This window comes from Dicentrarchus labrax, unplaced genomic scaffold (assembly GCF_905237075.1).
Source record: "Dicentrarchus labrax unplaced genomic scaffold, dlabrax2021, whole genome shotgun sequence".
NCBI lineage: Eukaryota > Metazoa > Chordata > Actinopteri > Moronidae > Dicentrarchus > Dicentrarchus labrax.
In genome coordinates, this window is record NW_026136722.1 from 17,823,361 (window position 1) to 17,839,353 (window position 15,993).

The 15,993-nt window shown below is 42.2% G+C and overlaps 1 protein-coding gene across 1 annotated transcript; it reads left to right on the plus strand.

The window, feature by feature from the left end:
• Window positions 1-846: 846 nt before the first annotated feature.
• hlfa (HLF transcription factor, PAR bZIP family member a) lies at window positions 847-14,955 on the plus strand. Its single transcript, XM_051388657.1, has 4 exons — window positions 847-1,216; window positions 2,068-2,424; window positions 10,048-10,262; window positions 10,809-14,955. Exons 1-4 carry the CDS (start codon window positions 1,102-1,104, stop codon window positions 11,022-11,024), a joined length of 903 nt encoding a protein of 300 aa, XP_051244617.1. The 5' UTR covers window positions 847-1,101; the 3' UTR covers window positions 11,025-14,955.
• Window positions 14,956-15,993: the final 1,038 nt, after the last annotated feature.

Below are 15,993 nucleotides of genomic sequence, written 5' to 3' on the forward strand. Positions count from 1 at the left end.
ATTTCTGTATACTTACAATAGAATACATACCCTGCACTTTAATTGATGTATTACACTCAGTCATTTGTAATTTGCACCTCATGTTGTTGAACGTGCATATTATTATTTTTTTCTATTCTTATTTCATTTTACTATTTATGTATTCTATTTTGTATAGAAGTATACATAAATAAATGGCATATATGCATCAATTTATACATATTTATTTGACTGAACACATAAAATGTCACAAATATTTACTTTGGGAAGAATAAACTTCATATTATTATGAAGGGTAAAATAATAATAATAATAATAATAATAATAATAATAATAATAATAATAAATTAAATAAATTAATAAAAATAAATAAAGACATAAATAAACGAAAATAAATACATTTTGTCAATGAAAATGATTTATTCATTAATTTATATGTATGTCTTTTTGTCCTTTATATATTACTATGTTATTAATTATGGGTTATTATTCAGTATTAATTGTTAATATCATCAATGTCTAAACCAAACATTAAAAAAAGAAGAAGATTATTACATAAAGAGAGAAAACACTTTGCCTCATCTATACTTTATTTGATCACACTGAAAAACAACAATCCCCACAGTCCTTGAAGGCACCATATTCCGAACTGGCCGCTCAAAAATTTTTTTTTTTTTTCATGAAGTTGTTTTGCTTTGTTCTTTCCCGACGCTACGTGAACGCACCGCGAGAAAAACGTCCCCGCCCTCCCAGGGCTTTGACGTCACCGGCGTCCGTCTCCGCACATGGATGGAGGAGAGTAGCAGCTCCGTCAGAGCTCCCCCCCCCCTCCTCCTCCTCCTCCTCCTCCAGCTATTTGCCAACCAGCCTCGACGACAGACAGACAGACAGACAGACAGCCAGCCGCTCACCGTCCTGCTGCCGCTGCGGAGTCCTCGTCTTCTCCCCTCCGAGCCCCCGGCGTTGTTGGTTTTTCTCCCCCGCTTGCGAGGTTCCTCTCACGGGGCAAAGCCAAGCCAAGAGTTCGGTCTCTTTCCCTGGGGGGCTTTTCTTTTTGGAAAAAAAAAAATAATAAAAGTATTTTTTGCAAGCGTTATTCTTTTAGTTTCCCTTTAAAGAGATATGGAGAAAATGGCCAGACCTCTTGCTATAAACCCAACTTTCCTGCCGCCGACTCACGGCGTCCTGAAATCGCTGCTGGAAAACCCGCTGAAGCTGCCTTTCCATCACGATGAAGGTACGTTTTATTTATTTGTATTTATTTTAAAACTTGTGCACGGTGCACTGATGGTGCACCTCCTCTCTCCGGTGTCCGTTCTTGCAGTCATCCATTTGGGGGGGGGTTGTTTGACAGCTGAAACCGCAGTGAAGGGACACACAGGTTTAAACTAAAGAGTGATGTTTCTTAATATTACACGATCTTTGTCGAGGAACAAACAGTGTCACCTTTACGTGCTGCAGGTTGCACAGATAAATAAAAACAGCACGATGGTTTTTAGTTGACTGACAAGCTTACTAGGTATTTTATTATTTGATTTTTAATATATATATATATATATACTTCTATTATGTGAAATACGTGAATACTTAATGTGTTGTTATTGAGACTGTTTTAAGCTCGGTGCTGCGTCTATCACCTTTAAACCCTCGTCTTCAATGGGATTTATATTAGTGGTACCTCGAGCTGTCGATAGAGGGCGTCCTTTCTGCTCTGAGAAGCTGTTGTTAATGCTGTACACCCTCCTGTTTGTATTGCTTAAATGTACTGAGTGCCATTACAGTATCTGAACATGAATGGAGACTTGTTTTGGTTTATTTTTAATCTTAAAGGGTCAGTTCATGTAAAATGAAAAGACGTATTTTCTCAATAAGATGAGGATAATTGAATCGAACGTGCATTAAACACTGAAGAAGGAAGCTTTCTATATGGAAATATTCCCTAGAGAAATGTTTTCATTTTGAATGAATTGATTGAACTGACCCTTTAAGATGAAGCCCCCAGCCGTACTTTCTATTATTACCCATGCAATGACCCGTGATCCTCCCCTGCTGTAAGACAATGAAATGACTGTGTGCAAACATTCGCAGGATTCGGGAAAGACAAGGAGAAAGCGAAGAAGCTGGACGATGAGAGCAGCGCGGCCAACCACCCACAGTCGGCCTTCCTGGGCCCGACCCTCTGGGACAAGACCCTGCCCTACGATGCGGACAACTTTCAGCTGGAGTACATGGACCTGGAGGAGTTCCTGTCGGAGAACGGCATCCCCGCCAACACAGCCCAGAGCAACCAGGCCCCGCAGGCGACGCAGCCGGCACAGCAGGCCCCGCCACCCACCCCGCCTACCCCGACCACGCCCTCAGTGGTGGACCTCAGCAGCCGCGCCACCACCTCGGTTCACACGGGCCTGGCGCCTCAGAACTGCCTCTGCAGCCCCAGCACAGCAGGTAGGACTCGCACACGGCGGAGCCTGACGTGCACCTGCAAATCACACGTGTTGGCGCTGCGTTGTTCACACCTCCCCGATGTCTGGGGAGGCTCTAGGAGGCGCCGCTGCTGTTTGCTCACCTGCTACACTCAACATTAAAGTCACTGTCAGCCAGAGATGCTAAGAGTAAACCACTTACTGAGCTTTGTGTCCCGAATCTCCGGAGGCATCGTCTCTGAGCGCTCATTTTTACCTGGTTCTTATTTAGCTGCTGCTGGTTTAACTTTGTGCTTTTGACAACAGCAGGTTAGGTACACAGTGACAGACTTAAGCTCGGATTTACGGCCCTGAACTGGACTTTGGAGTCCCAGAGTAAAGCTTAAACAGGCCAGGGATGCAGCACAGCACGCTCATGAAGCTGTGATTGTCAGAAAAGGCTCTGTGCACTGACATTGTCTGCCAACAGTCGTGTTTACACTTTATGCTGTGGTTGTAAAGGTTTTAGTTTCCCTCTATAAGAGTTGGTTTCAGTATCAATTCCAAAGAATTCCGTGCAGGCTTTGTTTTACTAACTAAAAGCTGCCCGCGTTAGTCAGAAATGGGATTCATAAATTACTACATCCTGCTGAACTTCATTCAGCTTCTGTCCTGTAGTATCATTTTTGAGTAATTTTGAGGCTTTTCTTACGATGTTTTTAAATGAAATTTCCTTTTCACTCTGCAGATCTACAATAGGAGCCACAGTGAGTCATCAAAAGATTTCAAAATAACCAGAAAGGCAGTGCACAATATTTTATCACAGACATACTCTACTTCGTTCCAGTGTTTCAGTGTTGTGGCAATCAAAGGGAGCTTTCGGTACTGGGAAATCTTATTATTGTAATGAGTTGACATTAAGCAGGCAGTTAGTATTTAGACTGAAGCGTTAAACTGCGTAACTGAATTTGTTAAGCTGCTGCCAGACACTATTTGGGCTGTCAATTCTCCAGACACCAGAGCGATTTCAATCATTTAAAGGACCGAGCCTCACTGTAAACACATAAACACAGCACGTTCTTAGTGGGCAACGCTCGACCACGCCGCCGGAGACTGTGTGTGTGTGTGTGTGTGTGTGTGTGTGTGTGTGTGTGTGTGTGTGTGTGTGTGTGTTTTACCTGTAAAGGCTGAAGAGGTGGGGTCCTGGTGTATTGTTGTCAGTGAGGCACTAGGGTGTGTTAATGGACTAATAAGTCACATATTTATATCACACAACCTTGGATCAGTGGTTCTCAACCTGGGGGCCGGGACCCCTACTAGGGGTTATCAGACCTTCACTGGGGGTCACGAGACCTTCTTGATTTTAAAGGATGTAAGGAAACTTTAAAAATATATATGCTGTAGGCCTATAAATCAGCATTTTCTTGAAGACAACTAAATAAAATTCTTTGCTTGAAATGTTTTACTTAAAGTCATCCAAACCCTCACTGTTTGGGTTCATTGTACAGTTTATCAGGTATATAATATTAAAATGTGTGAGTCAGGGGTCGTCAGGCTGATAGAAGAGGGGTCTCTTAAGGAAATGGGTTGAGTTAAACGCAGATTCGTCCTCTGATCACCAGCTGGATCAATACACAACTGCACAGAGCATGGAGTGGATGATAATGGAGGATGAACGTTAGTTGATCGCCATCCTGCCTGCTTTTCAAGGACCAGCTCGGTTACATGAAATATAATATAATGTTTAGTTGTTTTGGTTGGTTGAAATCCCCGAACGTCCCCCTGAAGGAGCCTCAAACTGCAGTCCCATTACAACCGTTACGTTGGGGCTATCGGTGTCAAATGTTGGCGTGGTGTTTGTAGACTTCCACAGCTGGTGTACCGCCGCCATACAAACACTTCCCCTCAGTGTGTTGTGTCTTGAAGATTAGGAAGGAAGAAACCTTGATGAGGTATTGTAAAGCCTCCACTGTAATGTGGTAAATACATCATTCAACCTCTTTGTTGATAACAGAGCGAGACAGAAACATTCATCACATTAGTGACTCCATTCAATTACACTAAAAATGATTCTCCTGACATTTAACTGAAAGTTCAACCGACCAATCAGCCAACGGTTCAGGTCAGAACACCAGAATAATTAAACCTTTTAAATATGAATAAGTAGTAGAATAGAAAATAAATGATGGAAAACACAGAATATAAACAGAATATCATGACAAACAACGTACAAGTGAGCCAACATAACAAAAAGTGTTATCAGTATAGAAATGAATGAATCTATCTTCTGAAATTCCCAGACTGTCACATCAGGTTAATTGCACGTATCATATTTACAGTATACTCGTTCCTGGAAGCAGAGGTAATCTAGTTTTAGCTTCCTTTTTCTATCCTACAATAAGGAACTGTGCGAGTTCTATTATTTTAAAATTACCAGTTCTTTAGTCTATAAAATGTCAAAAAGAATGATGAAAAATGTCCATCACATCTCCTCAGAGCAGCAGGTGATGTCTTAAAATAGCTCTTAGTCCAAAACCCAAAGATAGAAAGTTTTTACAATAATATAAAAAAAACCAAAGCAGCAAATCCTCCCGTTTGAGAACGTGGAAGCTGCGTATGTTAGATTAAATGACTGAAACGAATATATTCCATCATAACACTTGATCTTGACTGACTGACAGACTGAATGTTTGAGCACTGGAGTTTATCAGGATATAGATTTGAGGTCAGATCACCTAGAACTAGTTTATAAGAAGGAAGCGCAGCTTTGTTGTATTCTGTAAAAAAAAATCCCTCCTGTGAGTGCATGTGACCTGATGTTTTCCCACATTTATCATTGTTAACTGTTCCATCTCTGGATCTGCAGACTGAACTAAGACAGGTTTAGCTCTAATCTGAGGACAGTGCAGCCGGAGATAACCAGATGCTCCAGAGGAGGTTCATCTGTACAGTACACTTTATTCCAGCGTCTGTGCACGTGTGTACGTACAAAGGCAGACTGTGTGTGTGTGTGTGTGTTTGTGTGTGTGTGTGGGTGTATGTGTGTGGGTCTGTCTCTGTGTGCGTCTTCACATTTACCTCTCACGTGAACGCGGCTGGGGTTTCCTGCAGCGTGCCGCGCCATGTGACACACACATGCAGGCGCTGTGTGCTGCGCTGAGCTGCAAACAGGAGCTTGTCACGGCATGAAGCTGCCTCCCTCTCATCCCTCCCTCACTCTCCCACTCTCACTGTCACCCTCCCCTCCCGCTCTCTCCCTTAAGCACTCTCCACTTCCCGTCCAGTCTTCCTCTCCCTCCCCGGCCGGGCTCGGCTCCGACACAGCCTGGACTCGGAGCCAAGGCACAGGCTGTACCCTGCAGAGATCACATGGACTCTAGTGTGCTTTTGTCACGTGTGCGTTCCAGCTTGCAGAGTCTCGTCTAACCAGCCACTCCACCACCACCACCACCACCACCACCCACAACAACAACCACAATCCCTCTGTGTTCTGCCTGCTTGCAAGCAATACAGCAGGCGGCCGATAAAGTTGTTATCGCAAGCAAAGAACAAAATGACTGGGCGTTTCTTCAGGATCTTCAGGCCCGCAGACCTTGAGGGACTGTGTCAGGGGTGGTTCAGGAGATGGACCCCTGTGTACTGTTGGCAGGGTCCAAAGGGGAAGTCAGATGTAGGAGGGGTCAAAGGGTGCATTGTGGCGCATTCCAGTGTGTTAGTCAAGGAACGAGGGCTCTGTGGGAGGCGTAAATCAGCACATTTGGGGAGCGAAATGTCTCTACGAGTTCATGTACTTATCAACACGTACTGTAGGAATAATGCAGTGTGTCAGGCAGCAATCAGTCCATACTTATCAGACTCACACTCTCAATATTTCACCCTTTTTAAGTTTCTTCCTCATTGTCGCAGTAGCCAATTTCCTCTGGCCCAGTTTCCAGCAGACCGAGGAGCGTTCCTCTCAGCTGTCTTGTCATGTGGCCTGTGGACAGGATCAGCATGTCCTGCAGGACTGACCGAGCCCTCTTGACTTGTGTGTCACAGAAGCAAAAATAACTTCTGCAGGTGATGTCCTGCAGATGAGGAAAAAAAGAAAAGTGCTGGTTTGTTTTTCTTATTGTCAATGAATTTCTTGAAAGGACAGTTTCATTTTTTGTTTGGAGTTCCTAAAACAGCTGCTCACTGTGGTCTTTAACAAACGTGACACAAACGGGAGCTAATGGAGCATTGCTTGGGGACTATTTTCAGCTGCGGATTAATATGCATTTAGTTCTCTATTGGGTATTTATGGGAGCGGGACGGTGTGTGTGGGATTGAGTCAAAATAAACTACACTTGTTTGGATCAATTCATTTTGGTTTTGGTCTTTTAATGAGATTTGTTGACAATAAGAAAAATAAGGAATATCATTCCTGCAGTCATGTGATCAGTTCGACCTTCTGAAGAAAGGAAAAAGCAGTTGTGGCAGCCTTGTTATCCTAAATCCTGAAACTATTTTAAAGCCAGTTAGAAGAAGAATCGGTTTGCCCTTTAGCCCAGAGAGTGCAGTCTTTGTGTGGGAGAAGTGGCTGTTATTGGTCCCGTGTTGCACCCAGGTCAGAGTTCAGCTTATCACTGCAGCATTGTCAGCCGCACAGCTACATGATAACAGTCACAGCGCCTCCCGATATGATCACCTAGCGTGACACCAACCCCGCAGCCCGGCATTGTGTGCAAATACATCAAAAAACTCTCACGTCACACAAAAACAAGTTCCACAGGTATTCCATCAGAGAGCCCTGGTTATCCCAGCGTTCACACAGCTCTTTGTAGGTCAGCTCCAAACCTTTCCTGGCTTGTTAATTTTAGATTTCCTGTACAGGAGGTGGAGGAGGGGGGGGGGGGAACCTTTTTGTGAATCCACGTTGGCCTGCTTCCTCTCCCCTGGAATGTGCTGTACGTTAGTTGAGCACAGTACAGATCAATGAACGGGCTTGTACGTCTACTTATAGCCCATGACCATGCCACTGTGTTTTTAACTCCGCTAATTGGGAGATCCAAGGTGATTAGGGCGAGGCTGGCTATTTGAAGGTGACAGATTGTCTAAGACGGCGTCTAATTTTAGTTAGTAAGTAGCTTTCTGTGTGTGCTGGGCTCAGTTTATGAATGGTGGGAGGCAACGTTGGCCAATGTGTGTCTTAGGTTATGGATGGATTATCTTTACAGCGAGAATGTGAGGAGTCATGTGATCATAAGAGCCGATGGCAGTAAAATCATTATGTTTCAAGAGTGAGTATTAAGGTTGAGCGCCCAGCCGTACACACAAGCAAACGATTAGTGGATTAAAGGTCCAGTGTGTAACATTCAGGAGGATCTATTGGCAAATAAATGGATATTCATTGGTATGTTTTCATTAGTGGATAATCACCTGAGAATAAGAATCGTCGTGTTTTCGTTACCGTAGGATGAGCTGTCTGTATCTGCGGGGTTTCTCTGACTTATATCAGTCAGACGAAACAAGCAATTTAAAGACGTCACACTAGGATCTGGAAACCTGTGATGGAGATCTTTCACAATTTAACGACCAAACAATTGAGCAATAAATTAGGGCTGAAATGATTATTTTCATTATCGCTTAATCTGTTCATCATTTTCTCTGTTTGGTCTATAAAATGTCAGAAAATACATGACCAAGGTGACGTCCTCGAATGTCTTTTGTCCACAACCAAAAGACATTCAGTTTACTGTCATAAAGGACTAAAGAAACCATAAAACATTCACATTTGAGAATCTGAATTTAAAGGATTTGGACAGTTTTTCATACGAAAAAAGAAATGAGAACGATTAATTAATAATCAAAATAGCTGCTGATTAATTCATTAGTTGACAACTAAGGCATAAATTGATCATTGTGGGTCTACAATAAATGTAGAAAAACAGAACATCAGATTAATGATCAATACAAATAATGATGCTTCAAGTCAAGAACACAAAGTTCAGAACGATCAAAGGATAAATCAGTTAGCTGATCGACAGAAAATTGATCAACATCTGTGGGTTTTTGACCTTTATGTTTTCCAAAACAAATACATACATACATACATACATACATATTGTCTCTGGGAAATGCACGATTTTCTGACATTATATAGACTAAACGATTGATCAATTAGATCAAGAAAGTAACTGGCGGATCATTGAACTCTTTATGCTCATTATTTGATCAGATCGTCCTATTTTAGGACTCATGTTGATATTTCTTCAAAGTAAAATGTTGTTTTAGTATTGCATCTAAATATTCCCAACTTTCCTGAGGCCCTACTTGTGTTTAGTGAAGTGAAACTACCTGAGAATATCTCAAACATATGTCAGAGAATATGTTACGTTCTTCCTCCCGGGGTATTTTTCCACATTTCTGCTCAGTTTTATGAGGTGATAATTAGCAGTTTTTTAATGGTCCTGCAGAGTTTTTTTTTACAAACAAACACTTTAGTTTTCCTCATTGTGAACAGAGAAACCTTCAGCAGTGTGAGGGGGCTTTCATGCCTCAGTGATGAAGAGGCCCATCGCTTCCTCTGGGTAGGACGGTGTCTCCTGATCTACAGACATCCTGTTTGTTTCAGATTTTTACGCAGAGAGCAGACGGAGCTTCTCAAATCTCCACGGCAGCCAAAAGCAGCGTGACCATGTACGCTCTGACTGAAGGTCAGCGGCATTGACTGGCTGTCATGGCAGGCTCACAAGCACAGAAATGTAGGTCATGATGTACGAGCTGCCAGCAGCTAATGAAAACGCCTGCTGCACTTTGCTGCTTTCGCTCACATTCCCGGTTGTCGTGTCACTCGTCGAGCTTTTTGTATCGAGCCGGGGAGTGCAGGTGTGGTTGAAACGGCCAAAACAAATTCGAGCTAATGTAATGAATCACAGAGTCGTTTCATTTGGGCCGGCTAATGAACTGAACCACCCTCGGCTCGTTGGCCTCGATCAATTGGAGGAGCCTTGCACAAGAGGCAGACTGACCTGAAGGCAAGCGGGAGCAGATCACCTCGAGACAATTTTAAAGACTAAATCTGGTGGTTTGAGATCAGCTGACAGATTATCAGCAGCTCCTAAGATAAAAACAGTTTGTGAAATGACTTCTCAGCGGCTGTGGTTTTAAAGCTGGTGTGACAGCACCACCTGCTGGTCGGATGGGGCAAATGATTCTCTATACAAGTGTTTTTTTCTCTAAAGAAGCAGTCACCTGTTCTCTTGCTTTACATCTGCACCGGTCTGTCAAAGCCTGACATTACTTAGTGGATCAGCCCTCGAATACACAAACATGTGAGCTCAAAGGGAAGAAAGGCAGCATTCAGCTCCCCCCCCTCAGAGGCCCCCTGCCCGCGCAAGAGGCTCTCTTCAGTTTCCAACCGCTGCTCCTCATGTGTCCTCTGTCCGGCTGTAAGAGCTTCACAGAAAAGATCTGCTGATCAGGACCCACTCATGACGTTGCATAAGCAATTACCCCAAAGTGAAGTGGCCATCGGTGCCATTTCTGCCATTAGAGTCAAAATCAGGGGTGCTTAGAGTTCGGTTCCCCGCTGACCAAAACCCCTCTGCCAAATAATTACCAGCTCTTCCAGAAAACAGGATGATTCTGTGTACTTGCTGGCAGCTAATATGTGTTATTTTGCTTTGTTGTTGTCCTCCTGCAGCACTGCCCTCACCCCGGGACACACCCAGCCCCATCGACCCAGAGTCCATCCAGGTGCCCCTGGCCTACGAGCCTGACCCGGCAGACCTGGCCCTGTCCAGCGTGCCCGGCCAGGAAATGTTCGACCCCAGAAAACGCAAATTCTCTGCAGAGGAGCTGAAGCCGCAGCCCATGATCAAGAAGGCCCGCAAGGTCTTTATCCCCGAGGACCTGAAGGTGAGTCCTTGACCTGCTGCTCTGTCCCAAGCAAGATCGGATCACCCGGTTAGGTCTAGATGTTGTTATGTTTTACACCCGTAAGTACTACTGGCAAGAAACAAAGTAACAGGAGTTACGATACGATCGAGTATAGTGCGATACTGTAAGCAAGGACATGTACTGTAATTTTAGTAAATCCGAATAAAGAATAAAGAACACCCCACCGTGTATATATATATATCTGTGGGAGGTTTAAACACAAACATTAATACAGTATTTTCATTATCAAACCTCCACTCTGACTCATTCTATGGCAAACCACAAGATCAGTATTACTAAATGTACTTGTGTGAACCAACCCAACGTATTAACTGCTGATAATATGTTAAACTGGCAGCGTGGGGTCAGCAGACCTTCATGTCCCGACCTTTTGACCCTCCTAGTCAGAGGCCTTCATCATGGGACTTCATCATGGGAAAATCAGGGTCGATCAGGGACTTGTTAGGACTGTAAGAGTATTTTGTGATCGTATCCAGCGCTAACCCCTCCTGCTCTGCTCCCCAGGACGACCGGTACTGGGCCCGGCGCAGAAAGAACAACGTGGCAGCCAAGAGGTCACGGGACGCCCGGCGGCTGAAGGAGAACCAGATCGCCATCCGGGCCAGCTTCCTGGAGAAGGAGAACGCCGCTCTCCGCATGGAGGTAGCGGACATGAGGAAGGAGCTTGGCCGCTGCAAGAACATTCTGGCTAAATATGAGGCCCGACACGGGCCCCTGTGAGCCCCCCACCCCCCAACTCCAAACCTCCTCGCCAGCCCGACCACCAACCCAACACCCACTTTCACCACCCTGACCCCACTGTCCCTCGAGTTTGAAGGACAATGTGTCTCTTTTGGTGGCACTGCCCCGTCCTCCTCCACCGCCCCCTACCTCCTCCTCCTCCCACAAACCTCCCCCTCCTCAACCAACACACCTGTATGATTCTGGTATTATAACTGTCATTTTGACTTTTATCATAAGCTTCGATTTTTGTCTGTTCCTTCTTTTATTTTCTGTACACATCGTTCAACTAAATATATATATACACGTTTATTTACGTATATATATATATATATACATAGATAAATATATGTATTTACACATGCATACTTCCCACTTTAATGTACTGTGAGGAGTTATGAGCCAACCCACCAGCTGAGTCCCCCGCTACCTTCCACTTTTTGCGAAACGATGCCATGCTGTTTGTTGTTCACTTTCATACCAATTTTATACGTGAGATCAGGACTGAAAACTGTTGTTTCCCTCCTCCTCCTTTTTTTTCTTCTTCTTCTTCTTCTTCTTCTTCTGTGAACATGTGACGTGTCCGAGAGCCTGCTTATACCCCCCCAAAATCTTTGTGCTTTTTTTAAACCCTGTAAAAGGTTTGTTTCTCTTTCCATCAGCTAAAAGGTTTGTTTCTCTTTCCATCAGCATCTTCTTTTTCACTCCCTTTTTTTTTTAAACTCTTTTCTTGGTGTTTATGTTGTACTTCAGTAACCACCCCCCCCCAACACGCGCTAGCTTCTCCTAGCAGCATTCTCTGTATTTTAACATTCAGATAGCACATTTTTCCTTGTGCAATCGTGGCGTAAGATTTGCCGTTTTTAAAGAAGAATAGCGTTTTCTTCATCAACCGGACACTGAGCAATAATTCCTGTCCAGAACTAAACTGACTACCTACATTGTTCCTCACCCCACCCTGATCTCACCCCTCTCTCCGCCACCTCTCGTTTCAGCTCGCCTCCGTTAACTAAGATAACCTTAGTTAACCTCTGCACTAATGCGTGTCTCACAATCTGATCCGGTGCAATGTTTCCACTCACTCAAAGTTTCCTCCGCCTCATATTTATCTACCTTTTATTTCTCAGATGGAAGATGTTTTTTTTTATATATATGTATTCTGTTGATATAATTGTTAGTATTAATACTACTCTTGACATTGTTGTCGTTTAGCCTCCTTGTTTTCAGATTTCAGCATGATTTTCTTTCACAGAACGAAAAGCTGTTTGCAAATCTTTTATCTCTTTTTTTTTTGCAAAGTTGTTGATAATTCTTTTTCTTTTTTTTGCTTCTGTTTAACTTAGCATGATTAATATGCGTGTTTTTATTTTAGAAATCAATACAGATAGATGTCTGTAGTCTCTCATTGTAGCTCTATGTTTGCCCTCTTTTTAAAGATGGCTGTATGAATGTAAGAGATGTTGACAAAAAAAAGTTGGATGGTGTTGTCCAATACTGTGGTTAACCCAATCAATTTGTTTACTGCAGACCAAACGATTCACAACAGAGATGATATATTGGTTACAAGAGATATGTTTATATAAACCTATTCTATAAGTTGTTCTTTTTGTACAGTATTTTTCCTATACATTACTGAACTATGTATTTTAAAGGCACAACAGATCCAGAATATTATTAAAGAATACAAGTATATAACTCAAAGACAAATGCATATAGTGGTATTTTGATATTCTATATTAGCTAGGATGTGGTAGTTTTACAGAGATTTGTGGATATTCAGCAACACCCAAACCTCCTGGGCATTATTATCATTATGACAGCACTCCTGCTTATGTTGGCGCCACCTGTAGGCTCATTTAAATCCCATTCAACTCTAAGGAAGCAGATGCTGAAAATGCAGTCCAGAAGAGAGAATGTACAGTTAGGCCCTTTTTTTCCCCATCAGCTCAAATCCGACAAGAAACCCCCACTTAGTTCACCGTGTTCAATGCTGTGACCTTTCCCCCGACACGCCCCGACATTTACTGAGTCGTCCAGGCTTTTCTTCCTTTAAGTGGTGAATATTCTGACTTTTTGAGGCTTTTTTTGTAACCGCGCAGCTTGTGAGTCTTGTTTTCTTTCTGATCTTTCGACGGGATGAAGTTACTATGAAGGAAGGGAAATCTATAGCTGGTTTAACATTGCTGCTCTGTGTGTGTTTGGTTCCCTCAGCCAATGCAGTTGTAGTATGTCCCTGAACCTGAGTGATGGACACTGGGAAGCTTTATTTCATTCTGAAATGAAGGCTTACAGTGGAGCCCAAACCTTAGTTGTGTTGTAGTGTAGAGCTGCATGCTGCTTTTTACCAATCAGTCCAAGACTGGGATGCGACCGATTCAAGTTTTTGAGGGCTGATATTCGCGTTTCTGAAAATCTGTACGGAAACCAATCTACCAGCGCCTTTAAACTCAATACTCAAACCAAACTGTGATAGAAACTGTTTCATTTTATGTGCCACACTATTTCCTGGATGGGTGCAGTAACTTCCTGGAGTCTGATGGTGACAGCAAGACACTGTATAATCACAAATTGTTGCTGTTTTTCAGTGTTTTTTTTTTGTACAGACGTGATATAATCTGATAATTATTGAGCTTTTAGAACTGCTAGTCAGTTTGGGTGGAGCAATGGTAGCTATTTCTAGCCTTTGTGCTAAGCTAAGCTAACCAGCTGCTGGCTGTAGCTTCATATTTAGCATACAGATGTGAGCAACATATTCTAGCTGGTGGTTTAGATGGTTGACAGATTTCTCCTTTTCATCAGGAATTGGCTAAAATCAGGACAATTCAAATATAAAAGTCCTGTTTGTTATTTAATCTTTAATTTTAGGTTATTTGAGAATTAAATGTTGTTTTTACATTCAATTGTAGATTTTTTTTTATTAAGTCTGTTTTATTAATGATGTTTTAATGAGGATTCTCATTTAATTTTTATTATGTATTTTCATATGTGAAAATAAAAGATGAAAAACTTTTAGCATACATTTGTTGACAAATGTGCACAAAGTAAATGATTTCATTTTAATAGTGGCAGTCCCAAACTTCCGTATATTTTTGTGCCGAAATCTTTAAAACTTTAAAGGCGTCAGTTCAGTTCAAAAACAGGTTTTAAATCCTACTAATTCTAAATGAAACAATCAGAAAAGCCAGTATCCACCCAATAAAACAGCAAATGGACACGTCGGTCAAATCCCAGTCCCGGCTTGGTTGAACATTATTGATCCGATCCAAAGGTGTGTGTGTGTGTGACACAACGAGATTCTTTTCTAACCACAAACTGTTTGTCTTAGTATTTTTGCGCTTTAGAAGGTGTTTCCCTTCTGCATCTTATCTGCACAGACGCACTCGAGTGTGAACAGGGTTCGTAGAGAAGAGTGAAGACTGGAACGATGCCTCCCGAGTCCGAGGAGCATCTTTTTATGAAATCATACATTTACTGTATATAGGAAAAAGCCAATAATTAATCCATGTGTATCCCAAAATTACCTCACTGTCGAGTGATTTCACTACCTCACCCGGAAACGTTAACCATAATTCTGAGTCTATTCCAGTGCCTTGAATACACTGACTGTTCTACAGTCTCTCAGCAATGTAAAGTTCTCATCACAGCACCAATCGGATAGGTTCAGATCTGCACTGAAGGGCTTCTTAGTGCATCAAAAAGTCTATATTATATACACTGGCAACTCTTCATTTCTTATTTTGGACATTGCAACAGACCTGTAACCATTGTATTCATGGCAACACCAACGGACTGAGTGTGTAAGAACACAACAGAAAGGTGTATTCGGTCTTGTTTGTCATGGAATGGATGCATAACATTTATTTGTGCTGTTCAGCCCTCGGCCTCTCCGTCTCTCTGTAATTTGTAGTGTCTAATAAAATCCCAATTCTTTCCTGCTGTGTCTTATTCCTCCGCTCATCGATGCACATTGGTTTTTATAAGTGACAGACATCACTAGAGCCCAGTATCAGACCTTCTGAATATCGTCCTAAATTATAATAGGGAAGGTTTTGGTTTGGTCTCTGGGCATTTGATTAAGTTTTGGCTAATTTTGGTGAATTATAAATAAGGATCTGTAAAAAAAATAAAATAGGTATTTAAATAAAGCATAATTTTGACTGAAATGTGTCTTTTGATACTCAGTGTCGGATTAAAGAATCTCATCAAGCATTTAATGCCAGATATTTACTGATTTAAATCAGGAACCTTAGAGACTTTCATTCAGGTTGAGTTCTGGTCTGACTGCTTTGTGTTTAAATAATTTTTTAAAGGGTTAGATAGAAGAATTTGTTAAGTATTGAGACCTAAACTCAGGCGTCACACAGGTAAAGGTCTAAACAAAGGTTTGTACTGAAAGTTTGCATTGAATGCTTCAGATTCTTACTTTGTATTTACCATTTAATTCTTACTTTGTATTTACCATTTAAAAGGTTTTAGTAGACTATAAGGTCATTGCAGCCTTTAGAAAGAATAGAAACCTTCAAATAAAACCAAATGCTGGTGATGGAAACATTGATCAGGTCTCAGCCTCCCAAATCCCTCTGTCTCTCAGCAGTGAATGATTTCGGGCCATTTAATGTGTGCAACGACTCCAATGAAAGACTATTCATGTAAGTTTGGCTTAAAACATGAATTCTGTAGAAGAATAACGATTACCTTGGTGTCAGTATAGAAACACTGGCAGTAGTGGAACCGGTGTCGAACAGTTCATTCTGGATTCCAACAGAAATGGAGAGGAAGGAGCTTCGCCAAACTCTTAAATGATACGTTTTTATACAGCTGCTACGTTGTAGATTTAATTTCTTTGTATTCCCCAGTGAGAGGAGATATTGGCGCTGTAATGGAACATTTTTTAATTAACCCGTCTTTTATTATCAGTGGCCTGCTGCAGCCGGCGTATTTTGTGCTCCGTTTTAAATCCTGTCACCTT